Source organism: Apteryx rowi, unplaced genomic scaffold (assembly GCF_003343035.1).
Source record: "Apteryx rowi isolate R43461 unplaced genomic scaffold, aptRow1 scaffold_343, whole genome shotgun sequence".
NCBI lineage: Eukaryota > Metazoa > Chordata > Aves > Apterygiformes > Apterygidae > Apteryx > Apteryx rowi.
In genome coordinates, this window is record NW_020449897.1 from 245849 (window position 1) to 272775 (window position 26927).

The 26927-nt window shown below is 46.8% G+C and overlaps 1 protein-coding gene across 2 annotated transcripts in view; it reads left to right on the plus strand.

Annotated features, from left to right (window-relative positions):
• CSNK1E (casein kinase 1 epsilon) overlaps nt 1–23113 on the plus strand; it is a 23591-nt gene extending 478 nt beyond the window's left edge. Inside the window, exons 2-11 of one of the 2 annotated variants that reach the window (XM_026072592.1) lie at nt 4036–4123; nt 10895–11005; nt 11168–11316; nt 12006–12234; nt 19089–19259; nt 20904–21052; nt 21593–21785; nt 21899–22038; nt 22449–22514; nt 23060–23113. In XM_026072592.1, the coding sequence (XP_025928377.1) occupies nt 4048–4123; nt 10895–11005; nt 11168–11316; nt 12006–12234; nt 19089–19259; nt 20904–21052; nt 21593–21785; nt 21899–22038; nt 22449–22481 (1251 nt within the window). In that variant the 5' untranslated portion in view covers nt 4036–4047 and the 3' untranslated portion in view covers nt 22482–22514; nt 23060–23113. The other variant, XM_026072594.1, reaches the window with a different exon arrangement.
• The last annotated feature ends 3814 nt before the right edge of the window (nt 23114–26927 follow it).

Genomic DNA, 26927 nt, shown 5'->3' on the forward strand with positions numbered 1-26927 from the left:
GGGGGGCTTGGGGAGGGGGGTGGGCATGGCGGAGGAGGGGGGAGGCGGGTGGCGTGTTGTTTTTGACGAGGGGCCGTGGGGGCCGAGGGCTGAATATCCTCCGGTTTGGGGCAGGCGGCTGGGAGGCTGCTGGGATCTGCCTCTGTCGGCAGTGTCTCTTTGTAATTTTTAAACACACACACGCACAGATGCCTTCTGCCTCCCCTCCTCCCCAGCCTCCGGGAGTCGGCTGTTGTCGGGGGTCTTCCGCAAGGCAGCGCGGCGGCCCCCGCGTTGTGTATTTATAAAGTGTTATGCCTGACAAACAGGGTGTGTGTGTCGGTGTGTGAGGCTGGGGGGTGCTAGGGATCAGCCTTTTGGGGCGGGGGGGGGGAGAAATCGGTATTTCCTTTTGTGCACGGCAGAGATTGGCGGGGAGGGAGGGGAAAGGGGATTTATCTTGAACGGTTTTCGCCTCCCGGGGTGACTGTGGCGAGGAAGGGGGAGGTAATCAGAAGTCCCGTGCCGTTTTCGGTGGTGGCTGCCTTTTTATTACCGATCAGGAAAAATAAAGACCGGAGTAAGGCTGTCTTCGGGTAGTGTTTCGCCTGTAAGGGCTGGGGGGTTATCAGGGATTTGTTTTGTTTTGTTTTGTTTCTTCCTAAAATGTAGTCTAAATGCACGTATTCGCTCTGTGAGTATGTGGGGCTTTTTTTTTCCCCCCTCGTATCTGCTGCTAGATCCTCTCCTTTTGTAACTGTGAAAGGGGCTGGGGGGGCTTGTGTTTGATGTTTTGCATTTGAATCAAAATGTTACTTTTCTCCTTTTTTTAGCCAGCTGAAATTATTTTTTTGCCTACCTCTTCCTTTATTCCCTTCACACACACACACACACACACACACACACACACAAAAGCCATGTAAAGCCTTTATGATCTATGGGCAAAGCAGCCCCCGCTCTACACACTTCCCCTTAAAGCTGGAGCTGTGTTCAGCTCGGCAGCCTCCATTATGTAGCTGCTGAACTCACTCTATATTTGGTTTTCTTTGGCCTTTGGTAGCCTAGGTATCTTCTCACTTCATACCTCTTCAGGTGGGGCTGAGATAACTCTCTTTTTATTTGAAATGGTTTGCGTGTCTTCCGTTGGAAACTGTGCTGACACACCAGGGTGAGATCAACTATATTGTGTGTTTATGTAATGGCCTTTGTGCATGTACATGGGTATTTTATATTATATAAAATGGGATTGGTGCAAAACTGTGTGTATGGAACCAACATGGGTGGCCACATAGTATTTTTGAGGCTGTATAGTATATTGTAGGTGTCTGTGTAATGTGGATATTAATGTATGCAAACACTCATGCAGAACACACACTTGCTTTAAGGTTGTATGTGTGTTAATCCCTTATGGAAAACTAAATGGTTTAACTAAATGATTGCCCTGCAGCCCCTGGGAACATTACCTTGGCTGGAGAGTACAAGAAAGATGGCAGGGCAGGGGGGAGTAAAGTCTGCTGGTGGTGGTGGGGTAATCTTCTTTAAATAATATATATGTATGTATATATTATTTTATATATAAATATATATATATTTTTTTCTTGTTCTTTTTGTAATAGTAGACCTGAAGATCATATGATAAAGGCAGAAACTGTAGATGGTGGGGGGTATGTGTGTGAAGTAGGAGGCAGTCAACAAATCTGGTAAATGTCTGAACTCCTAGAGCAGTTGTTGAGGGGTGTGCATGTGTCCGTGTGTGTGTGTTCATGTGTGTCCTGCCCCCTTACCATGAATCCATACTGTTGCTATCTGGCTATTTTCCATGCAGGTTTTCTAAGAGTGTGTGTGTGGTGTTGGGGGGTGGGGGGGGGGAGATGAGGCAAAATGACAGCTGTGTGTGACCATGATTTTTCACTCCATTGTCCTGCTGTCCCCCACTTCACCCTGGAGCATTTTTTAGATTCTCCTTCGGAGCCTGTTGCTTAATCAGCTAGAAGGGCTGCTGCCTGGGTGTGTGAGAAACCCTTCTTAACCTGGCTCCTGTCTGTCCCAGAAGGGTGGGACCAAATTTAGGCTTGGGACTGTAGCATTGCAGAGCACTAACCACTAGGCCGCTGTGCCCAGTGTGGAGTGGAGCCCACTGAGACCTACTGCCCAGCCTCTGCAGCCTGCTAGGCCCTACTTGCCCAACTGGGAATTGGACCTGAACAGAAATGCTAAGGGTAGCAGGCCTGGGCAAACACAGCTGTAAAGGAAGGAGGTTAGAGAGCTGTCTTTATGATGGTAGTGTGACAGGTTCCTGGGGACACAGACCTTTGATCGTTTATTGGAGTAGGAGTGTAAGCGAGTCGGATATATGCTAATGTGGTTATACGGAACAGCAGGCAGCGGATAAAAATCATGTCTGGTGCTGCGCCCTCACACAGGTACGCCCGCCTCCCCGGTTCAGTTCCCAAGGCTCTGCCTACATTCCTTGTAGTAAGAAAGTCAGAAATAGCCACAGGGTTTTGTAGTCTATAGACGTATAGAAACCCACATGCATAAGTAAATACTAGGTTAGGGGACTCCACCTCAAAGTGTTTTGTATGTGGTTTCTGGTGACAGGAGCTCTGCTTTCAGGATTCACAAATGTCCCTGAATGCCTTGATAGGATTATTTCCCTGTGTGTCTCTGCAGCTCGTCCATTCCTCTTTCTGTAATCCCATCTCCCAGGGCACAAGCAGCAGCTCTGGGTTTATAGTAGGCCCAGAATCCTATAGCTGTGATTATTTTGTGTGTGTGTGTGTGTGTGTGTATGTACACATGTGTATTTCACTCACAGTGACACAGAGCCATTCCTTCTGTCCATCTTTCCTTCAGTGGTGCTTCTTTCCCACTGTGTTCCAGCAAGGGAAAGTTCCTCTCACCTGCTTGTGAAAACATGAATCATTCCTCACCTTTCCTGTCCCCAACAGACTCTGTGTCTGCATTTTGTACGCTAATAATATGGCATTGCATAAATTAAGAGTGTGGCAGATTCTTCTAAAAGGAGCCACGTTCTCTGTGTTGGTGGCTGGTGGCTATGGAAGGGATGAGGGAAAAGGGGCTGTTAACAGGGGAAACTCTGGAGCTATGTTTGGCAGAGGCCTCTGCAGCAGCAGGGCATGGGTGAGGTTGGATGGTGGAACAAACTCTGTGGCTGTGGGCCTTTTACCTTGTCAGTTCTCTGTGGAAGGTGAGTAGGCCAAGTCTAGGCATGTTGATCAGGTATAGCAGGTCAAAGGGTTAGCTAATCACCTCAGGTAAAAGGAAGGGGAAAGGCCTGAACTGCTAAAAAAAAAAGGTGTCAGCAGACCAGGGTAGATAACACAGAGAGGCTGTGCTAGAGCAACGGAGGCTGTGATCTCATCAACAGAAGTGTGTGGAGATGGTGTTTCTAGTCAGTGTGGGTCTCGCCAAGCTCAGTTTGCTGTGGTGTTTGTTCCTTTTCCGCTTTGCCAGCCCCCACCCAGGGACAGTGGAGTCACTAGCAGAGAGTTTGTCTCTCAAAGCCCTTGGTTCCAGTGTTTAACCACCCTGGGGCGCTGGTCCAGGCCTGGATCAGAGAGAGCTCCTTCTTGTGGGGCTTATGCCCATCCCTTCTGGTGTCTCATGAGGTTAGAACTGTCCTGGTGCCAGTTATTTTAGGTTACTGTGGAGAGAGCTGGTACTGCTCCTCAGAGTGTGAAACAATTGCCCACTGAAACCTCTTTAGGAAGGATTTCCTGCTCCCCCAGTCTCTGAAAAAAATGRTGGGAAAGAGGTTCAATCTTTCTGCATTCCCATAAAGGGAACATAATATTCCTGAAAGGGTCGTGTTCCTGCAGTATTTCTAAGCTCATGATGTCCCTAGACATCCATGAGATAAGGACAGGTGATAGAGGCCATATAGAAAATGAGGTATTTCAAGATAATAACTGTATCCAGACTCTGGAGTACTGGGTGACACTGGCCTAAGTGTCCAGGTCTCTTCTGTAGTCTTATATTGATTCAATTTCTGTTTCTGCTCTGACTCTGCATTTTCTTTGCTTCTTTTTTCAGCACGACTGAGCCATGGAGCTTCGAGTGGGGAACAAATACCGGCTGGGCAGAAAGATTGGCAGTGGTTCGTTTGGAGACATATACCTGGGTGAGTGTGTGCATCTCTGCCCATCTGCCTGTGAGGATATGTTTTTCTCAACTACAGCATTGTTCTTTATTGGTATTTGTAGACACCATGTAAGGTTGGAATAGTAGAGAGAAAAGCGAGCATCAAGGAATACTACCAATTGCTGTTGGTCTTTGATGGCAAAGAGTGGGATGAACTCAGCTTTGCCTGACAGATAGTGGAGACACACTGATGTTTGGTCAAACTGATTTAGAATTGGACTATTTAGGGCATATTTATCATATACTCTACGCAACTCTCTTGCTTCCTTTTCCTGAGCTTGGGTGTGTGTGGGTATAAACTCTTTACAGAGTTGGTGGTGGAAAGGGTGGAAAGGCTTCAGGGTAAAAGGAATAAACTGGTGGGGTGGTTGATAATGGGAAAAAGTGGTCCAGCAGTTGTGAGAGAGAGAGGTCTGAGACAAGGAGGTGTTTTTACAAGTCAAAGAGGCTGGCCCAGTGAAAGTGCTGAGGCCCAGGTCTATTGGGTCTGTAATGGGTAGGATGAGATTAAGAATTACTGCTTAGAGTGACCTAAGCTTGGAGCTGTATGGGGTCAGTGGATGGCGCTTCATGAAACCCCGGGTTTCCTCTTACCACAAGACTTGGGGAAAGTTCTCCCAAGCAAGCATCCTGATGTGTAGATGGATTCCCTGATGGTTTGCCCACTGATGTTTCTATTGGCTCAAACCATGTGGGGCTGGATTGGTGAGACTATCCTACAGCCTAATTGATCCCTCCCTGAAAGCTGGAGAGCCTTTACTTATTGTCCAGTTCCCACCATTGCCTTTTCATCTGTAGTTCCTCAGGCCAGCTGAATAATTGCCCTGTCTACTTGGTGTTTACACCCTTTGGTTACTTACAGTGATTATCACGTGTTCCTTGACTGCTTCTTTGCTTGGTTGACTGGTATTTTGTTTTTCCCAGTATATCCACCATTCCTCATTCCTGCTGCTCTTTGATTTTTTTCTTTCCCCCAGTTTGTCCATCTGCTGAGCAGCATGGAGCCTACACAGCATTTTAGGTGTGGCATTTCCAGTGCTGGGCAGCAAAGGGCTACCCTTGTGTGAGTGACCTGTAATGTGATGCCATTGCATAGACTGCTTTGGGTCTCCTTGGCTTTCCCCATCCCCAAAACAGTGTCAGGTTGCAGAATTGGCCCTAATGTGCTGGCAGCTGTATTGTATGAGACCTCTTCTACGTTCTGCAACATCTCTCCATCCCTTTTTAAGTTCCTTTCAGTGAATACTTCAGGTTCAGATTAGTCTTCTCCATGTTTGTAAATCACCTTCTGTCTTCTACCTCTGGCTTTTATCTCTAGTTCTTTCTTGCTTTATTATTCTCTCCTGATTGGTGTTGGCAGCTCCTCTTGATTAAGTATCCTATGGGAATCATCACTAACAGGCTTTGTTGCCACCTTTATCCAGATCACGAACAAAGATGATAAATAACAGATCTGGGATCCCTACCCACTGTACACTGCCTTCATTGCAGCCTACACCTGTATATCACTCCTTTCTGGCCCTTCAGCCAGCTAGTGTCTCAAGTGACAATGCTTTTAATACCCAGGTGCTGGGGAACAAGGGGTGATAATTTGTTAGCCTGGACTCAGCATTTTCCACCTATGCTGATGGGCTTGAAGCCTTCCAGACCCCCTGTGAGATAGTACAGAATGTCAGGATCTTGCAAAATGGGGAGAAAGAAGGGAGGTACTGAGTGGAAAAGCCTGACCCTCTGTTTCTCTACATCCCGTGATGGGTCATGCACCTGTATAAAGGGGGCATTAAAAAATATTGGCTCTGGTGTGGGTCTGTGCCTGCCTTGCCTGTGACCAGAAAATATGAGAAGCAGAGGAAGCTCCAGTGCTGCGCTGTGGTAAGCACAGCAGGATTCCTGAGTTCAAATTGCAGAGTTCAACCAAGTTACTTGAATACGGTATCAAAGCTCTTGTGATGCTCATTGAGGTGCAGGCCAGTGTGTTTTGAAGCAGCAATAGTGAGACTTCTTGGAGCCTGGGTGACTCCCCAGCCTGGAGGGATCAGGCATGTAGTCTCTGATGGTGTGTCTGCAGGACGCTTATGCTCATGTTATCCTCTTGCTGTCTGTTCCTCAAACAGAGAGACTCATTCACTAGAGTTTCTCTCTTGCACCAGATTCACCTCATAGTTTTCCTTTAATAATGGTGTGGAGATAGAACAGGGACAGACAAGCTTTGTATGGAATGGTGAGTGTGGACTGTATGGTTTATTCTTAACTTCTCTCTGAATACTAGTGTTTACCCCCACTCTATAACCAGTGAGTACTGTGCGCTGTGCTCCTTGGGATTCATTTTGGGGGTTTCCTGTCAGAAGGAAACTTGAGTTTCCATGTGGACACACACAAAGGATGGACTTTTGTTAATCCTAGGCTGGGTCTCAAATAGCAATGTCTTGCTTCATGTTCCACCTTGAAGCATATATGCACTGGGGGGCAGATTCCCCCTGCCTTGGCTGGGGAGGATCGGGAACAGGATCAGACTGTCCACAGGCCTTGGCTATCCTGTTTGCCTATAAAAATGCTCACTCGGAAGAGTGAAACTCAGTTTGTAGAGGAGTTGCTGAGAACTTTGGGCTGTCAGAGGAGAGGTGTGCTTTGTCGTACATGCTGGCAAAGAGGCAGGGCAGGAATATCTGGACTTACTGCAAATCATCAGGGTTGGGATCCACTGAAGGAGCCATTTGTGGTGCTGGGCTGCTTCAGCACGATGGTGGAGAGGAACTAGGGATGGTGCTGCAGACAAAGCATGCTGGGACGCTGTTGGCTTTGGACAGTTCCTGGTTGCAAGCTCCTCCCTTGTTGGGAGGGGAGTGTGTTTCCTTTGTTTCCTGGCCTGTTAACTCTCTCTCGCCCTATCTGACTTCTTCCATCTGTTCAGCAGCCGTCCTTTCTTCCCTTGCTAAGCTGGCAAGAGAGGAGTGGGGGGTGGGAAAGGCTGTGGGGAGAGTGGAGACCATGTCTGTTGTCTTGCCCGATGCGAAAGGAGGATGGTGTTTATTGTATCAGACATGCAGCAAGGCTTCTGCTCTAAAAAGATCCTGTTTAGCAGGTGACATCGTCTGTCCCCGGGGCCCCATTTCAAACAGCTCATGATGAATGACTTGAATTTGTGCAGCCCCCACAGCTGAGCGAGACTGGGGGTGGATGTTAGGAATTATCCCCAGTCCTACATACGTCTCTCGACTGGCTGAAGCTAGGCATTCTCTGCAGCATTTGTCTGAAGCGCAGTGCTTTCCTGTCTGAGAGCAGCTTCTGAAGAAAGAGCAGAGAACTGTTGCTTTTGTATTTATATCTTTAAAAAAGATGGTGGTTAAAGCACGGAACAAAGGATTGGAGACTCCTGCCCTTGAATTCCCTCCTGACTTTGGGTAGTCTGTGTCTAGGTAGATTGTGCATCTCCAGCCAAAGAACGGTAGAGGGAGGCACCCGAAGGCATAGAGGGGGCTGAGCTCAAAGTGCTCGGTCAGTGCCCCCTCAGCAAAGAACTGCTCCTTGTTATGTGTGCTCAGTCCTCGTTTTAGTATCCCAGGCTGCAGGGCTGTTTCTGCTTTCCTTAGGAGACTGACGCCAGTGTTTGGGCTGTGGAGGATGTGGGGCAGAAGGCCATGTTGACCATTTGAACGGTGTCGCAAAAGGAGTGGTGCACTTCCTTTGTAAGAGGGAAGCAGCACTACATTTATTGCAGTAAGACAGTGACTTAACAAAGTTCAATCGTAAATAAGAACGATTTAATGAGGTTCAATTGGCAAGGTTCACTCAGTTATTTACTGCATGAAGGACAGGGTCAGATGCGTGTGCAACGGAGACCCTCCTGTTGAGTCACGAGGTTCAGACTGGAACCCCTTGCTTTCTAAACTCCTTCGGAGAGGAGCCTAGGTGCGGCTGGATCCAGTCCTAGTCTCAGACTTGGTCAACGGTTTATGTCTAAGGGATTATGTGCACAATTAGAGATATAACTCAGCAAAGTTTCATGAAGTTCGCAAAAGTTCAGCATGCTATTCATCACTTACTGAGGATCTGTTGCGGGTAAGGAATCCCTCAACCTCAAGGAGTAACCTTGAGAGGCGTCCCTGCTCAAGGGGAGGTTCTGCAGTGCAGCCTGCTGCCATGCAGGAGAGCTCAAKGGGCTCTGGGCTGCCCCTTATTTATGGGGGGGAGATGATTGACTCATAGTCATATTTGCATACTAGACRGGCYTTAGTTGGYGCATGCTCAACCAGCCCCTACATACGTGCTGTTTACAGGGAGGTCAGGTTGAGGGGGAGAGAGCACATCAGTGGGGGGGAAGGAGCACACCATCACAAACGGCGTATCCAAGTTTTGCAGAATCTAAGTTTTCATGATGTGTTTCCTCTCCCCCCCCTCCCGCCCCTTCCCTTTTCCTACTTTATGTCCTCACAGATAACATCCTCCACATGCAAACAGCCTAGTATAGGGATGCATTGTCATCTTCCTAAATGCGCAGGGCAACATGGAGATGAGAACACCTTCATCTTTCCTCTGTTCAACTTCCTTGGGGGTGTCACTCAAAAGGCTAATGCTGCTGCTGCCAAAAGTCAGCAAGACTCATCATTGCTTCTGTGTCAGCAGATGGAATAGGATAGGGACAAAACCCCCAGGGAAGGGACATGGGAGCTGCTGCAGAGGATTTGTAGAAAAGTTTCCACAGAGGCAGGCGAAAGAAAAGGGAAGGAAATACTCCTACCTTTTTGAGTATCCTGGGTGCTTCCATGCTGAATAACAGACGGTGATTGAACACAAATATAAAAAGTAGAGGCTAGTCCAGGGCCATATTCTTATAGTGATCTGAGCCCCTTTTCTAGTTCTTTTCCTCCTTCTGCTCCTGATCTGTGTAAGAAGGTCTTGTGGTGGAGCAAAGGGAATAAATATACAGACTTATTTTGCTGGCCAATAGTTTTTAAGTGGAAAATGTCAGTGTCTTTCCAAAAGTGACCCTTGGACAAATGACTAGCTCTCAAGAGGACTTTCCCCCTTCCCTTCTCCTGGATCTTGAGTAAAAACATTCATTAAGTTCATCCTGTTGCTCCTCCTTCCCCTCCCTCAGAGCACCCTAAATAATTCTTCTCCCTCCTTAGTGTTTACAGCCTTCAAATATTTGCAGGCTGTTGTCATGTCCCATTCTTCCTCCCCACCCTTCTTAGTTGTATCTCTTGTCTATGTTACATATTTAGCTCTTTTAATCTTTCTTAGTAAATCAATCCCTCTAGGCCCTGATCGTTTTTGTTCCTCTCTTAGAAATTCCTACCAGCTTGTCTGTCTCGACCTGATGCTGTAGCATCTAGCTGACGTCTTTTTGCCAGCGGGGAGCCCTTAACTAACTTTGTGTATGCATAGTACCAGATCTCTTCAACAGGAAATGGATCTTAGGATCCAGTGGAGAAGGAATCCAGTAGTGTGAAACTTTCCTTTGTCCCTTTGGTCCCCAGTTCTGGAGGTGGTGTGTGAAAGAGGACGGATAGATAGATCTCTCTGCGCCCATTTCTGTGGACTCTGAAATTCAAGGGTAGGAAATTCAAAGGGATCAAGAAGCATGAATTAACCTGACCTACCAAAACTAGCTATATGATATCCACAAAACATCATCTTCAGCTCCAGCTTTTGTTCAGCCTGCAAATTCCAGAGTGGTTTATTTTATGATGGTTTTCATAAGCTGTTACTTCTGATTTGTGTTTGAGTGCAACTTCTAATAATTCCTAATATGAGGAAGGGCTTGTGTGTGTATGAGAGAGAGAGTGAGGCATTTGGTGGGGGAAGAAACAAGTCTTGAGTGTCATTCCCGTGACCTGTGTACAGATCTTTCAGTTCTTTCCATTTTAGGATGATGTGAAACATCTGGAATCCTCTCAGCTAATACGAGAAAGACTAGCCTGTCCCTCCTTTGACAGTGTGCTCTGGGACCAGAGTGTTGGCTTCCATGTCTGGCAGCTCACTTGTTTTTTAGCAAGAAGCATGTGGGGAGGTGGCTTTGTGTCATCACAAACTATCTAGCAATACCTTCAACAAAGGCGTCTGAGTAGCTTAATTCAGTACTGGATTCAGTTTATTTCTTCACGCTTCTAATTTTGGATATAGCAAATGTTCTTGTGTTGGCAAAAGATAAAGGGTATTATTAAAGCCCTGAGGAGAAGGAGAAGATGGAGATTGGGAATTGTCTGTATTGAGCAGGTGAGGACTGTAGAGAAACCAGAGGTAACTGGGAATGTTAGCAATGTCCCCTCCTGAACTAATTGGCTCTGTTGAAGCTTCTGGGACCTGAGGTAACTAATAATTTTACTCAGGGAAGATGTACTCTATATCCCTGCCTGGGGGGCTGGCTTGGGTTCAGGGGCTAAGTATATGATCCGGGATAGCTAAAAATTCCACTCATTTTGGTTACTGCTGATACAGATTGTCCTCCCAAGGTTTGGCACTTAACCTGTTGAGTTAACAAGGTGGTTTACAGATTGTAGAACTGTTGTTCTAGCCTGTCTGCAGGATGAGAGCTGGTTTCCTCTTTGTGTGCCTTACTGTAGGCTTGTCTTTGCAAATGGCAGTTCTAGAAACTATGTGAAGTTGAAGTGGCTGATTCTCATTTCTGTCAGAGAGGATAAATTTCAGGGCAAATCTTAAGATTTTGGCATCTGCATGGGCCTTGTTAAATGTGTTCAACTTCAATGGAAGCTTGTATAATCTTCATTTCACCCTCATTTCTGTGCAGGAGCCAATATTGCGACTGGTGAAGAGGTGGCCATCAAATTAGAATGTGTCAAAACCAAGCATCCCCAGCTCCACATCGAAAGCAAGTTCTACAAGATGATGCAGGGAGGAGGTGAGAAGGGGAGGAAAGGATGGGGCCGGGGGAGTACTTGAAGAAGGAAATTATTTTGGAGGGTCTTGGAAAGGAAATGGCTTGGTATTACATATGATCTTCTCAGCAGGGGGTGCAGCAGTTTTCCTCTGTTCCCAGGGCTTAATTTTTCTCTTTCCCCAGTGGGTATCCCCTCCATTAAGTGGTGTGGAGCAGAGGGGGACTATAACGTGATGGTGATGGAGCTCTTGGGGCCCAGCCTGGAAGATCTCTTCAACTTCTGTTCCCGCAAATTTAGTCTCAAGACAGTTCTGCTCCTGGCAGACCAGATGGTGAGTTTCCTCTGAAAGCATTTGTGCCTCCTCTTCTTTTCTGTGCCTTTTTTTTTTTTTTTTCCTCCAATCCCCTCTGCTCAAGAGCTGTTATATCCCAGGCTTTTTCATTTAGCAGCAAGTGGCTTCCAGGTTTTTCCTTTTTGATGAAGCTGGGATCCCAGAAGCTAGGCATTGCTGACTTTTCCTGATCTCCATCCCTCCTCCCTTTCCCTTGCCTCTCATCCTGTGCTAGCATCACACACGTAGATGTTTTTGCCCATGAGGTAAATGATTGATACTGCTATCTGTATTGACTCAGCTGCTCATGCCCTGAGTTTAGACCCCTTATTTGTTCTGGTCCCTCTCCTTACCCAGTCTGGCTAAGTTTGAAAGTTGACCAGCATAAATCCTGTAGCTCAAGTTTTATTAGTTTGTACAAATTTGCTTCCTGTCCTTTCTTGTGATGCTAACAGTGACCTATTCAGCCTGAGCAGTGTGCTGATGTGCAGGGTTGTATACCATTTCTATATCCTTCTGCTTCTGGAGGGTAGGAAATGGCATTTTTTTCTTGGCTGTCATCTCTGATGCTCTCTGCAATGTGTACCCTTCCTTGCTCTGACAGGCCGATGTTCTGGATAGGGTTGGTTTGTAATGGTGCAGCTATCATGAGCCTCTTTCTCACTCTCCCACTATTTTTTCACTTCCAGATCAGCCGTATTGAGTACATTCATTCCAAGAACTTCATCCACCGGGATGTGAAGCCAGACAACTTCCTCATGGGGCTTGGCAAAAAAGGCAACCTAGTGTACATCATTGATTTCGGCTTGGCCAAGAAATACCGAGACGCCCGGACCCACCAGCACATCCCTTACCGGGAAAACAAGAATCTGACTGGCACAGCCCGCTATGCCTCTATCAACACCCACCTGGGAATCGGTGAGCCCGCTGTCAGGTCTCGGTGAGGCTTTCTGTGGGAGGTTGTGTGTGCCCAGTGGGAGGAGTGGTGGCTCCTCTCCTGGAGGTTGCAAAACTCCTGTGTCTTGGATTTGACCACTTCTAGCACATGAGTGCGGGCATGGCCCAACAAGTGGGGTGCTGGCCTGAGACTCCATAAGGCTGTCAGATTCTGTTCCTGGCTCTGCTGCTGACCTGTGCTGAGATCACGGGCAAATAACTTAATGTTGCTATGACTCTGTTACCCCTCCTGCCTTTTGTGGCACTCGGAGCTCCTGAAGGCAGAAATTGTCTACTGGCATGTGTTTGTGCACTGCTTAATGCAGTGGGGCCCTATATYAGCAACAAGGATGTGATCTCCCCAACTTTACTGCTACTAACTCTGCCTTGTACAATTTTTGCAGGCTGATAGATGTGTAAAGGAGACATTCACAGGTACTAAGCCTTTAGGGGTAGGTGTAATTGAAACCTCTCTTTTGTTAGCTCTTGAGTGCCTTTGTCCGTGGTGTTTGCTTCTTGTTTGTTTTTTGTTTTTGTTTTTTTGTAACTATAAGAGTTGGAGGATAGAGGCCCATTACAATAAAGTGATAGTCCTGTCATCCACCACTGAGGACAGGGATAGCCATCTACTAGAAATGCACAAGAAGCTGAAGGTGAAGGGGGAGGGGGGAAGTTTCCTACCTCCCGGACATTCAGGTTTTGTGATAATGAGCACTGGCTTTCATGGGCCTTCAAAATGCATGGGTGTCTGTGAACCAAACTGCCCCATTCATCATTGAGAGAGACTGTGAAGCAGTTTGAGGAAAGTAGGTCTCTGCCCTTAGTTTTTATAACTAGTACCGTGGCAATAAAACCAGGCAGGAAAAGAGTGCTGAGAGTTCAGCCGGGTCTTCTACTGCTGATGGCCCAGGGCATCGTCCTGGGTTCTGTAGGTACCTCGCACAGGTCAGTATCCGGTATGCTAACCTCCCTTAAATCCCCCAAGCTCTTGTGCTGGGAGTGAGCCCTTGAATCAGAGACTCTTTCCCAAAGCATCTGGTTGCTGTGAGGAACAGAAATGAAGACCTCTCTTGCAGTTTTCTTCTCCATTCCCTGACTGAGTGCCTCTTTCCCATGCTGACCCTTTTTCCCCTGCTTAGGGTAAGCTTTGCCTGTCAGCGGCAGTGTGAGAGTTTCATAGTTGCCCACAGGGTCCTGATTAGCAGCAGGAACAAACTGACTTTGTTCTGCTGCTGGCTGGCAAATCTGAGCAGTAGAAGCTGAAACTGCCTTGCCTGCAGACTCAGGGAAGCAGCTGCTTGTACTTGCAGCTCAGTTCATGTTTGGGAGAGCTTTTTCTGAAAAATATAAGCTGGGAATTTGAAAATTGGAGTGGAGAACCCAAACCTTTTAAACATCTTCCACAGGATTTCACGTCCTCGTTCTTACTAGGGAAAGCTTCCTGTTCTTCCCTGTTGCAGATAGCTTCTCAGAAATCTGGAGCCATGACTTTACCTGCAGAAAATACAGCAGATTCCCACTGTTGTTTTCTGGTAATATGGCATAACTGTAGACTGAGAACACTTCATTTGCATTGAAATGGGGAGCATTGCATGTTGAGAGTGGGTTGTGATCTCCTGACCTCTTCCATGTAGTAAAAATAGTTCTTGTAGAGCTCTCTGAGTTGGCCTACTGTATTTTGGCCTGACCTGCTTATATATAACTGACTCTCCATTGAATTCTCAGTCAAGATTTCCACAGCCATGGTAACTACCACAAGGAGACATGCACAAAATAATTCCTACTACTATGTCTGTCGATCCTTTTGTGTGTGCCTGCTCTGTCTGAACTGAGCACGAGAGGCTAAACGTCTGGTTGTGGGTTTTTTTTTGTTTTTAGTTTTTTGAAGGCTTTTATTATTCATACTACCCCTAACTTAGTCCTTCAGTACTGACACTTGGCTGGTGTACCAGGATGAACAAACAATGTCTGAACACTAATCCGAGAGCAAATTGCATATGCCATCAGTCAGAGCACAGCAGTCGCTCTCTTCATCCCCTTTGCTTCCAAAATACTGGGTGTGAATTACTCTGTGCAACAGGTTTCAGACATATTATCTCCACGTTGCAGATAGTTCCCCTGAATCAGAGAGGTTACATGACTTGCCTGGAGGAAAGGGGATGGTGGTGTCAGAGTTGCAGCTGGAGTTCCTGTTTCTCCAGACCTTGCCACGGGGTAAATGACAGACATGTTTGTGAGTTAGCAGTATTGCCATGGGAACCGTCACTCTGAATTTTTTGACTTTTCAGTTACTAAATTCTCTGCCGTAACGTTACATTAATGCGATTTAGGGAGAGGGAAGGAACCAGGTGCTAGGGTGTTCATGTGACAAGAATAGCAAGCAGATAAATGCCTTTATTTGAATGTGCAAGCTAAGGATTGGGCATTCCGATGTCTGGAGGAAACACATTCTTTTTCCAGTGACCGGGGAAAAAGTAAGAGGCGAGATCGGGGAGGGTTTCCACAGCTGGAGACTTGCTGTTGGGGGAGTCACTGGATTGTGCAGGCTTTGGTTCATGCATTCCAGTCAATTTTCACATGCTCTAGGGATGAGAGTCCCTTGCACCCTCTGGAGCTTGTAAAGTCCGAAATAGATGCCCAGGGTGCCCAGGAGACAGTCTTGGAAGAAGCCTAGTGGATTCTGTCTGGATAAGAGGAGGCTGGGAGTGGGGGGCTGGTCCTCCCTGACTGCATGTCCTAGATGGCATCAATTAAGGCTGTGCAGGTCATGAAGTTCTTACGGTGGTCCTGCTCCCTGTCACCATTTTCAGCTTTTCGTGTGCTATTAAAGGCTTTTATGCAGTGGGGAGAGAAAGGGGAAGTGTAGTCCCAGCATGTACAAAATCAGATCTGAATATGTAATCAGGAGACCATTGCTTGGTTAAGACTGTCTGTAGCTGGACTGGCTCCAGTGAAGAGATCTGATTTCTAGGGAGTCCTGCATGGGAGCAACACTATTTTGGGAAGCACTGAAGGGAAACACCTTTCTGGGGGACCAGGAAGGGCTTCAGGCTGCAAATAAACAAGTTTGGTCTTGAACCTTATCTGAGGCAGCCAATCCTCAATCTCCTCTCTTTGCCTGAGCATGTTTTCACCAGGTAACTCACCTTCCTGCTACTCACCCCTGACTTGGTTCCTGCTGGGGACCCATTTGGGAAGGGAGTTACGGCATGGGCTGGCTGGGAGTCTCCCTGGGAGTGGGAGGAAACTGACACTGCATCTCCGTGCCACTCGTAACTATGATGGGGGGAATTGCTCGCAGGGTGGGTTGGACTTGAGATGCTGCACTGGGTTGTGTGGGAAGGCAGCCTTGGGTTTTGTATTGGAATGGTTTTTGTGAGAGAGGGAGGAAAGGATCAGTGTCTTATAAAAGAGGCAGTCCGCCATCTATTGTAGAAGAGCTGAGAAGCTGAAATAAAACAAGCGCAGCGTGGTGCCGCAGGTTAGGTACAGGTCGTGGCTGTAATGCTGCTTCTGAACTGACTTGCTCTGTACATGCATTCACGTCACTTGTGTTTCTGTTTTTCATCTCAATCAGTAAAGTGAGATGCTTTTGCCTGCTTCCCAGGGATGCTGTGAGAGTGAGTCAATGATAGTCAAGCCTCTGAAAGTGAAAAGTGGTGATGTTAAGTAACATTTCTCCAGTGCATAGAGGTGAAAGACTTTTTTTTTTTTTGCTAACTCTAGACAGCAAAAGTGGAACAATTAATGTTATCTAGTGTTCTGTGGCTGTTGGCATATGAGGCAAGGCAAAAAAAAAATATATTTGGAGATAAGCTTGAGAATGTGTGACAGTAACGAAGGATGAAATAGAGAAACGAGATGTAGGAACTGTTGTGTTCCTCACCAGCACCCAGGATTTAACCCAGGATCTTGCAGTTAGGGTTACAGGTGAAAGAAATCTACATTGTTTTGAGGTCTGCACAAATATAATTAAGGTAACTTTGCAACTGTAACTTATCCTGCTGGTGCTTCAGGCTCCTCACAGACTTGAATCTCACTGAAATTGTTGAAGTGGGTTACAATGACCACATGTACCTGAGCAATGATACTTCGGGGATGCCACAGAATAAGACATTTAGCATTCAGCATTTAATAGCTGTGTATCCTGCTTACAGTTCTTTTTCCTTGTTCATGTTACTGCACTAGGAGACAGTAAAGGTGTGTTTGCGTGTATATAATGTATACTAGTGAGCCTTCCAGTTTGGTTTTGTAACCTGTCTCCTTGCCTCTAGTAAGGGCTATAGCACCCTCCACAGGCTTTAGTCTTAACCTCAACTCCCTAATTCTGATCTTTCTCAAATCACTAGGACTGTGCCCAGGAGTTCCTATAACTTCCCCTGTTCTGGACCGGATCAGCAGCTGTGGTCAAAGCTGCTGTGCTCCACGCGAGTGGAGACATGTGGTCCAGCCTAGCCCTAAGCAGTTTGGAGTGCAAGCAAGATTTTGGAGGCAGGATCCTGATTTATTCCTAAAAGGCAAATTCGTCTGTCAAGTCTGTTTCTCTAGTTCCTACCCTATCTCCCTACTCCTCTGAGAGGTGCCCCCACCCTCCAGACAGGGACCCCCAGAATTTCAGGCTGTTAAAGCTGCAATGTGGACAAGTCAAGGGCTGGCAGATTGCAGAAGTGAGGTTGCCCTCATTGCCTGTGCTTTCAGGCCTCTCTGGATGTGTGTTCTGACTCTATTTCTGCAGGCCTCCTGTCTCAGGCAGGAAGTGGGTTGTTATCAAATATTGTTCAGTTTTATTTATTTGCTATGCTTGGCGTGTAATTGCAGCCCTAAGTGGGCACATGTGTCCCAGCCTTAGGCCAAATGCAAAACCGTGGGTTTCTTTTCTGTGCTTTCTCCATAGTATCTAAGCATCTTCCAGACAGTTATGTAGCCTGATGAGATTAGGAAGTATTAGCCCCTTTAAAGTGGGGAACTTGAGACAAGTAAGTTAGTGAGGTCAAAAGATGCTGTTAGTTCTGCATGCTCAAATTAAGACATTTAGGGATCTGCAGGGCTTCTTTTTCCTCTACTCTTTCTTGGAGTACTCTGTCTTTTTATGGCATTTCATGTGCTTTGAGCCAGAGGTGCTCTCAGCTCAGTTCTGAAGTGATGAGACGCTCCTTTTCTTCTGCAACTGTAGTGCCCTTTTTTTTTCTTCTTCCTTTAGTTTATATTTAATTTGCCAGTCCCTCTAGCCCTCAAAGATGCTAGGAAGTTGAGAGGAATGCAGGAGGAAGAAATACCCATACTGATCCACAGCGTGAATTGGCATGTCTGGACATCTAGATCTGTGACCAACTACAGCTATTCCTTAGTCAGTGGTTCAGTTAAGCTAGCAGAGTAAGGAGTATTTGTAATACTCCTTTCCCTTTGGATGGGACAGGTTGTAGCACCTAACTGATACAGAGAATTAATATATGATCTGCAGCATCTTCCAGCACATGACACTGAATTCAGCAAAATGTGCTGTTGTAATAGATAAAGATTTAGCCTTTTCTCTACCCCTGTGCTTGCCCTCAAACCTTATTTTGCCTTTCTGTTAGCTATGTAGGGTGTCATTCTCTTCCTCCCTTTGCTGAATGCCATTGTGGTCCTTAGTCAAGAAGAGGAGTGATCCTGTTAAGCCTGGCCTTGCAGAGCCATAGCATGCTAACAGCAGACAGTGCTGTGCAAACTTAGCTGCCAGGTTCTAAGCAGCCCTCACTAACAGGTGTGCAACCTGCAGTTTTTAAGTCAATAATTTGACTGATTTTAAGGGTAACTTTGCACCTGTCTTTTGGCTAGTACTTTCGGCAGTATATATGTATGTATATTTTTTAATAGGGTGAGGGGGAAGGGGAACAGGAGCAAGAGCTTCTTGGCAATTTTTGTAGATGAATTTGTATGCATGTTGGGGGAGGTGGGAAGAATGCCATACATTAATTACTCGTCAACATTTTCCATTGCTGACCTTCTGCCATCAACTCCTTTTTGGGGGAATTCGTGACTTAAAATGGCTTGCCCATTTCAGAGAATAAGTTCAGTGTGCGTGAAGTATTTTTGTTTGGGAAACTTTTAATAAGCATCTGAAGGTGGGCTCTTAAAATGGAATATTAAGGGCAACCTTTGCTCTGAGTAGAGTTGATCATGATGCCAGTCATACAGTCTTTCCCCATTTGGAAGAGAAACTCCTTTGATCAAACTATACCTCTGCCTTTGTGCCTTTTTCTTCCACAGCTTTAAAAATCCAACCAAATCAGGAAACAACTTTGCAGAGTATTACCTGTTATGCTTCTCTGAACTATCAATAAATTTGTTTAACTCAAGAAGGGATCGCTATTTCCTCATTTCTGCCCTGCATAATAAGTATCAGCAGGTTAACTGGAAGATGTGTTTGCAAAGGTTGTATTGGGCTTACCTCTGCTAGCTTTGTCTTTCTGTGACTACATCTGCCATGACTAATCTCCAGGGTTAAGTATTGTTCTGGGTGGAGAAATGAAGGTGCCCTTCCTCTATGACTGGGAAGAACAGGTAAGCAGTGTTACTGCGTCATTTTTTTTGAGCTATTGAATATTTGTGTGAATTAAGGCTTGTCCAAGTTGGGAGGTAGTCAGAGGAATTATTCATTTATGAAGTGGTTTGGGCCGTATGGGGAGAGGAGTGCTTTAACTCTGCAGTAGGAACATCCCATAGGAACTTATATTGGAATTTCTTCTACAAGTTTGTCTATCCTTTGGTTCCATGTGCACTTCCAGAGCTGTGCAATTGCCAAAGCAGTTTTGGTTGCCTCTCACTTCTTGCCCCTGTGTAACTTTTTTCCACAGAACAAAGTCGCCGTGATGACCTGGAGAGCCTGGGCTATGTGCTCATGTATTTCAACCTGGGCTCGTTGCCCTGGCAGGGCCTCAAGGCTGCCACCAAGCGCCAAAAGTATGAGAGGATCAGCGAGAAGAAGATGTCAACGCCCATTGAGGTGCTCTGCAAAGGGTACCCTTGTAAGTGCTCTAATCTTGATGGCTGTCTTGTCTGGTGCATGGCGCTCTTCTGCTGGAACCCATGGAGTCTGAGACATGAAGGGCATGGCTCAATACCCCAAAAATTTGGCAAGGACCCACATGTGCTGCTGACGCCAGTGAAGAGAAAGGATAAGAGACCTATGATAATATAGTTCTGGTGCAGAAGTGGAGGATGTAGATGTTTGGGGTGGAGGGTCAGGCATTGTGTTACTAAGGGCATGAACATGCTGAGGAGGGTCTGTAGGACCTCAGAAACAGTCTGGAAAAGAGATAGGCAGTGAGGTGGAAGAGTATGCTGATAGTATTGAGTTACTCAGGATAGTAAGGATGCAGGCTGACTGTGAAGAATCCCAGAAATGACTGGGCAGTGCAGTGTCAAATGCAGTTCTGTGCAGGTAAACATGGAGTGATGTGTGTGAGGTGAGAGTAGGAGGATCAGTCCTCATGTCACAGGTAAAGTAATAGGCTCTGGGCTGACTATTACCACTCAAGAATGAGATCTTACAGTTGCAATGTATGGTTGTGTGAAAACATCAACTTCATGTTTAGTGGCTACTGAAAAATGCAAATCAGATATTAGGAATTATTAGGGGGGGGAAAAAACACAAACAGTATGCATAAATCTGTGGCTCTCCCCCACCTTACATGCAGAGTGTAGTTCTGATCCTTCCCTCCATTTCAGAAAGGATACAGTAGAGCTGGAAAAGGTCCCAAAAACACAAAAAGATGATCAGAGGTGAGGTGATTTCTATATAAGAAGCAACTAAGTGGGCTGGGATTCTTCAGTCTGGAAAAGAGATAACTAGAGGGGAGATGGTAGAAGTTTGCACTCTTCTTGTGCCTCCAGAACGTTGAATGGGACTGTTTGTTTTTGTTTTTCTTTTCTATTCCAATACAAGAACACAAAAGGATGTGGTTTTTCATATAGCTGGTGGTAGACCTGTGGAACTCCTTCCCAGAGGATCTTACGGCTGCTTAAAGCTTACAGGAGTTCAAGGAGGTATTGGACAACTACATGGAAGAGATCCACTGAGGGTTATTAAATACTTATAAACCACATCCAGCTTAGGAAGTCTCTGAGCTGAAAATAGCTGGAAGCTGGGCAAATACAAATGGACGTTTCAGACGTGCTTGCCCTGGTCTTACTCTTCTATAGCTGTCCAATTCTGGCTACTGTTCAAGACAGGCTACTGGACCAGGAGGACCTCTGGCCTGAGCAAGTACAGCTCTTCTTACATTGCTTACATCCACTCCTGTCTCTGCTGCTCTGGACTGCACTGGTCATCTTCACACCACGTAGGCCTGCCTTCCCAAATCTTAACTCCACCTATTCTTCAGGGATGTGTTCTTACTCTCCTTCAGCAGGCTCTGTGGCTTGCTACCTCTTGATTGAAAAAGCAGCCAGAAAAGGGAGATGTGCAAGCATATCTTTCAGTTAAAATAAGGATGGGCTCTTCTGTGGCCAGAGGTCTGCAACCAGCAGACTCCTTTTTCCTCCTTACACGGCTCTGTGTTTGTGTTGTTCTGATCTGGTAAACTGCTGTTGAAAGGCTGTGGTCCTCCCCAGTAGGAATGGGAGATAGACTGTGTTTAACAGCCAACTGTTTTCTCTGGTCTCTCCAGCTGAGTTCTCGACATACCTCAACTTCTGCCGCTCGCTGAGGTTTGATGACAAACCTGACTACTCATACCTGCGGCAGCTCTTCCGCAACCTCTTCCACCGCCAGGGCTTTTCCTACGACTACGTTTTTGACTGGAACATGCTTAAATTTGTGAGTGTGTGAGGAAAGGGCTGGAGTGGCAGGGGTTGATTCCTGACATGGGGATGGGGGAGGAAAGACGGAAGCTGTCTGTCCTTTGAGTGACTATACTTACCCATAGGGAGCAGCTTGAAAAGGGAGACCAGGCAGACGTGTTGAAAAGAGGTAGAGTTCTGTGGTCCTAACTTGGGATTATTTCTACTGTTGGATTAGTGAGTGTGTTTGATGCAGCATGTGTGTCAATATATACATAGACCTATAGCTATGTGTAGTTAGATTTTTTTCAGATGGAGAGAGCCATAGTCAGAGATGGGGCAGAGATGTGGATTGCAGTAACAACTATAATACCACATTATTTCTTTTGGGTTCATGGAGGAGACTGAAGCCCCTTTTGGGTGAAGTGGAAGGTGGTAGGGGAAAACTTGTTCTGGGGCTGGAGCTCTGCCCCATGTCATGCTTTCTTGGCATGAATTTTCTAGCTGGGGCTGCTGCTCTTTCTCTGTCCTGCCTTACAGCTGTGCATAACATGGAGTTTTCCTCTCTCTGCCTCAGGGAGCAGCCCGAAACCCTGAGGATATGGATCGGGAGCGGCGAGAACACGAGCGAGAAGAGCGGATGGGACAACTCCGGGGTTCGGCCACACGAGCGCTGCCCCCCGGCCCACCTGCTGGAGCCACTGCCAACCGTCTTCGCAATGTTGCCGAGCCCATGGCCTCCACCCCCACCTCCCGAATCCAACAGTCCGGTGAGTGGGGCAGGAGAGCTGGGGACTGGGGAGAGAGGGGTGCCACCCTTATTATTGACTGGAAACTGAGTATTGAATGATGTTCTTGCCTCATATTTCTCTGCCTCTGACAGGAAACACATCCCCCAGAGCAATCTCACGAGTGGACAGGGAGCGGAAGGTCAGCATGAGGTTACACCGAGGAGCTCCTGCCAACGTCTCCTCATCTGACCTCACAGGGCGGCAAGAAGTGTCACGGATTTCAGCATCACAGGTGAGTCCCTGCTGCGATATACATGGCCTTGGCTCACCTGTTCCAAAAAGACTTAAGGGCCCCAGAGTGGTTTTTACCACTGATTTGTTGGTGCTGATGTGAGCACAATGCCTGAAGCTTCTACAATGTGTTGAGGGGAGTGATACCAGGTGACGCCTTCATTATCCAGTTACAAATTTTCTGGACACCATGCTCAATGCAGTCTTCTTAGCTCTGCTTTGCTCAGAGTAAGCCTTCATGTGTTTGTCTTCCAGACCACAGTGGTTTGGAGAAGTGGAATGGTAAACCCTTGGGGGAGAGGCTGTCCCATAGAATGAGGCAAAGAAATAACACAGCCTCTGTGGTTTTGTGTCCTCTGTGTCCTTTGCTTGCTCTCCATTCCTTGACCATTCTTCCTCTCTCTTTTCTAGACGAGCGTGCCATTTGATCACCTTGGGAAGTGAGGAGCAATTGCCACTGGACCAGTGTTTGCTTAGGTGAGTCCATCCTCATGCCTGGGGTTCCCCCAAGGTGGGAATTTTTGGCACTAGGCATCAGGTTGAAGCTTTGCTGCTGTAGGATATTGGTGCACTTCCTTTCCCCTTTGTCTTACCTTGACAGGATGATTTTTGGCTTCAGAGGGAAGAATAAGGTTTGCTGGCAAAGCCTTGAGGATGTATTATCTTGCATGTAAAAGTATCTTTCCTCCATTTTTCCCAGAGGGTAGGGAGAGCGGAGAAAGTGGTAGGCTGGGGAGCCATTTTGTTAGTTCCTAATGAATGCTTTTCTGGCAGCGTGATAGTGTTGGAGAGGAGGATGCTGAGCAYAGTCACATGTGAGATTTTTGTGAGACTTTGCACAGCTAGTGAGTGCCTCTTCAAGAGGAAACAATAGTGGCTGGACAGGGTAGCTTTGAGGGGTGGCAGAAGTGTAAAAGAAAAGGGTAATTTGGTTTGTTAAATTCCAGTTGGCATTGCACATGCTGGAAGAGCCTTTTTTCTTCTAACTTTCTCTTCCCTTTTTCTCTCTCTTTTTTTTCTAGTGTCTTCACTGTATTTTTCTTTTAAAAAACAAAAACCCAAAAACAAACAAAAAATTAAAAAAGACAAAAGAACAAAAAAACCAGATTTTTTTTATTATTATTATTATTATTATTTTTTTTTTTTGCCAACGACGAGGAGTTAAGCTGCGCCTCCGCGCTGGTGCGAGCTGTTTCTGAGATGGCCACCTGCGTCCCCCAATGCGAGCGCCTCCAAGAAGCTGACGACGCGGGAGCCATGCAGGAACACCTCTGCTGCCTCTGCGCAGCTGCCCCCCCAGCCCCACCCTGGCCCTACCACCGCCCCCACTGGCTTCCCCCAGCTTCCTCTCCTGCCTGTCTGCTCCTTGTTTAGTTTTTTATTTTTTTCAAACTTCCCCTGCTTTTTTTTTTATTATTATTATTTTCAAATCAAATGGTTTCTAGACATCTAAATTTTAACTTTGCTCTCCTTTTTCTCTGAGGGCAGGGGGTGGATGTTTCTTTTTTTGCAGGAGTCTTATGGGCTGGGAGGGAATTGGATTCCAGCCATGCTTGATGGTAGAAGTCTGATTTTTATCATTATTAGCATTAAATGAATCTTAAGCTGTGGGAGGGGAATTGTAGCAATGGCCTAATCATAAGACTCAGGCTTCCTTTCCTCGGGTGGCCCCTCTGTGTTTTTTTGGGCTGTAAGGGGAAGTGCCAGACTTAGGATCTGAGTGGTCCCCACGCCAAAGGATGTGTGGAGAGGCACCTGGTTACAAGGAGGATGAGAAGGCTGAAGCTGAAAGACGGGAAGATGAGAACCCCCTTCCCCTCCCTGCAGCAGGGTCTTTTTTTGTCTAGTTGTGTGTCTTTTGTTTTTTTTCCCCCCTTTTTATTAAAACTTGTTTTAATTCCTGCGGAGAAAGTGTGGGACTCGAGAAGAGAGGGGCATGCAGAAACTGGAGTTGGGTGTTTTTACCAGAGCAATGGCTCTTCCTCTCTCCTTCCCTCTTGCAGCCCTGAGTAAGATCCAGCATACATGCACAACCCCTTCCTGCCCTCTTCTCCCCCCCCCACTTTAGTTGTTTTTAAAATATAATTTAGGAATACTGAAGCTGCTTTGTGGCACTTGGGGCTTTGAAACACAATGATCACCACTGCGACCTATGGCCTGTAGCAGACACACTGTCACTGTAGTGTGGAGCCAATGGGTTGTTGGCAGGGCAGGGAGGGTGGGGTTAGTCTTTTTGTTTGTTCGTTTTTATCCTTTCTATTTAACACTTTATTTTTCCTCCCTATTTTTTTCCTAATTTATTTACCCCTCTTACTGTCTCTTTCTCTCTCTTTTTTTTTTAATTAAAGAGCAAAACTTTTTATTACTTTGTAATTTAAAAAAACAAAAAAAAAACCTGAAGAACTTTGGGGGGGATTTTGTACTTTTTTCCTGTGTAAATATTGGACTTTTTTGAGCTTTATCGTGGTTGTTAATTTGAAGTAATAAAGTAGAAAATGATAAAGTGATGCTGGTATTTGTCATTTCTTTCTTTCCTGGCATCTTGCTTGGAGTGACGTCCTACAGGCTGGAAGTGCTTTCTTGTGGCCAAACCTGTTCCCAAGTTCCAGGAATGAGTTTGATCAGAATTAGCGGAGGGGAGGGGGAAAGCATAGGGCTGAAGCACCTAAAAATAAGTCTGAGCTGATGTCTGAAGTTGCACTTGGTCTGCACAGCAGCCTTGGAACTGTGAGAGCAATGTGACATACAATTTGGGATCTCCCAGTTCCTGGATTTGAGCCGCTCGTGTCCCATGCATCTGGCCTCGAGGAAGAGAGCAACAGGAAGGTTTCCACACCGCTTGGTTTGTGCGCACACTGTGTGCCTGTCAGAGCTGGATTCCTCTGTGCTGCAGCAGCTACCGAAGGTAGATCCTGTGTTTTGTGGTCACTTGCTTTCTTCCTCTATCCTCAAAAATCCATGATTGAGGAAAGGGAAGGAGAGGAGGGAGAGCTGCAGCCGCAAGCACCTAAGGGCAGCGCTGTGCCTCATGCAAATGAGAGAAGCTCCCTATAATGTTACTTGCTGCTTTGGTGTCTGTTTGCGGCTCCTGGTGTGTGGGGTTTTTTGGTTTTGGTTGCCTGGTCTGTCTGGCAGTACATTCGTAAATTTTAAGTGATCTATTATCTTTCTAAATCTCTGCTCCAGTAGTTAAGCCTCTCATCCAGTTTATGCAGGGAAACATATTTACATATTTCTTGAAGGCTGTAAAACTCCTGAAATTGATTTTTTTTTTTTTTTTTTTTTTTTTTTTAACACCTGCAAATAAATGATGAGCTGGAAGAATCTGTGAAATCGTCGAAGCCTGTTCCTCTGTTAGCTAGGCAGGAAGAGCTACTCCTTCATTTGCTTACTGTGTGGGGGCTTCCAGCTTTTCAGATGAGAGGAGTAAGAGGGGAGGGAAGATGAAGGTAATTCACCCATGCATTGTGTTTGGCAGCTATGAGGTATTGTTCTGTCCCCTCCATCCTGCACTACTCATAAGTCTGTTTTAAGTGCCCATTACTGCCCATCTATATTTATATGTGTGTGTATGTATATATATATATATTTTTTTGAGGGAATAGAAAGAAATTAGACTTTTCTCAATCCTGTTTTTGAGGAAGAGGAGTTCCTGACAGCGTAAGTAGCAGTGTTGTAACGTCTGCAAGTTAACTGTGCTTGAAGATAACGCCTGCCTCTGCATGGTGCATTTGCTCCATCCAGTGAATGACCTCACTGAAATGTAGCAGAGGCAGCGAGGCCTGGCTTTAGGAGATGGTGCTATGTTTTGGATAGGAGTCCCATTCTGGGCTGGGAGAACAAATGTTTTGGGAGCCACAGGGCAAAGGTCCATAGGGTGCATCTATGTTGCTAAAGAAGAGGTCAAGCCTCCCCCTAAGCAAGCAGCTTTGTCAAAGGCACCTCTGGCTGGCCAACAGCTGCTCTTGCTAAACTTGTCCCAAGTCTGAGCAATTTCCTTGCAAATAGTTTTTTGGGGGCTTGGGGTTTGTGTTGTGGGGTGTGTGGGTGTTTTTCGTGCTTTTTTTTTTTTTTTTTTTGATTGAAAAGCCATTGTTTTGGCTTGAATGGAGACATTGATGCACGCTTTTGCCTTGAGGATGCTTTCCTCCCTTGGTCCCATGCTGGGAAAAGGAAACCTGAAGCTGAAGTGGAAATCTGCCCCCAGAGGATCTTCCTGTTAGCATGGCTGGAGTCAAACGGTGTGGAAAAAGTTGCTCAGGCAATGGAAACATCTTCCAGAGGGAGCTACTCAGGAGGGTCTAGGTGCACATGCTGTCCGGCCTCTCTATGCTAGAGTGGAGGCTTGGCACCTGCGTGCCGCTGGCTATGCGCTGCCCGTTGGATGTGGCCACAGCCTTCATGTGGGCACCGGCCACGGGGTGAGAAGGGGCAGGAAGTGGTTTGGTCTCCTGGGGCTAAAAAAAAGGTCCCCAAGGTGATTCAAAAGAGGTGTCGAATGAGGCACCTTCCCCTGCCAGGGAGGGAGTGGGTGCCCTGCGTGGGCCAAGGGGCTGGTCCTACTCCTGTCCCCCGCGGCAGAGGAGGGGCGATGGCGCAGGGCCGGGGGGAGGGGGGAACATGAGCTTCCCCACGCGTGGGTGGGTTGAAGCCTCTGGAGCTGCCTTAACGCTGTTCTTAGTCACAGGGCCACCTCATCCTTCCTGGAGTCCTGCCAAGCCGCTGCGGTGCGGTCTTTACTCGCTCAATGCGGCGGCAAGGCCCGTGGGACGCAGTCGCACGTGGGACGCAACCGCCGCCCCGGGAGCGCGGCGCGGCCCCTTTAAGAGGCCGCCGGTTACGTCACCCCACTCACACCGCCCCGCCCCTCCGTGGGGCGGGGGCGGGGCG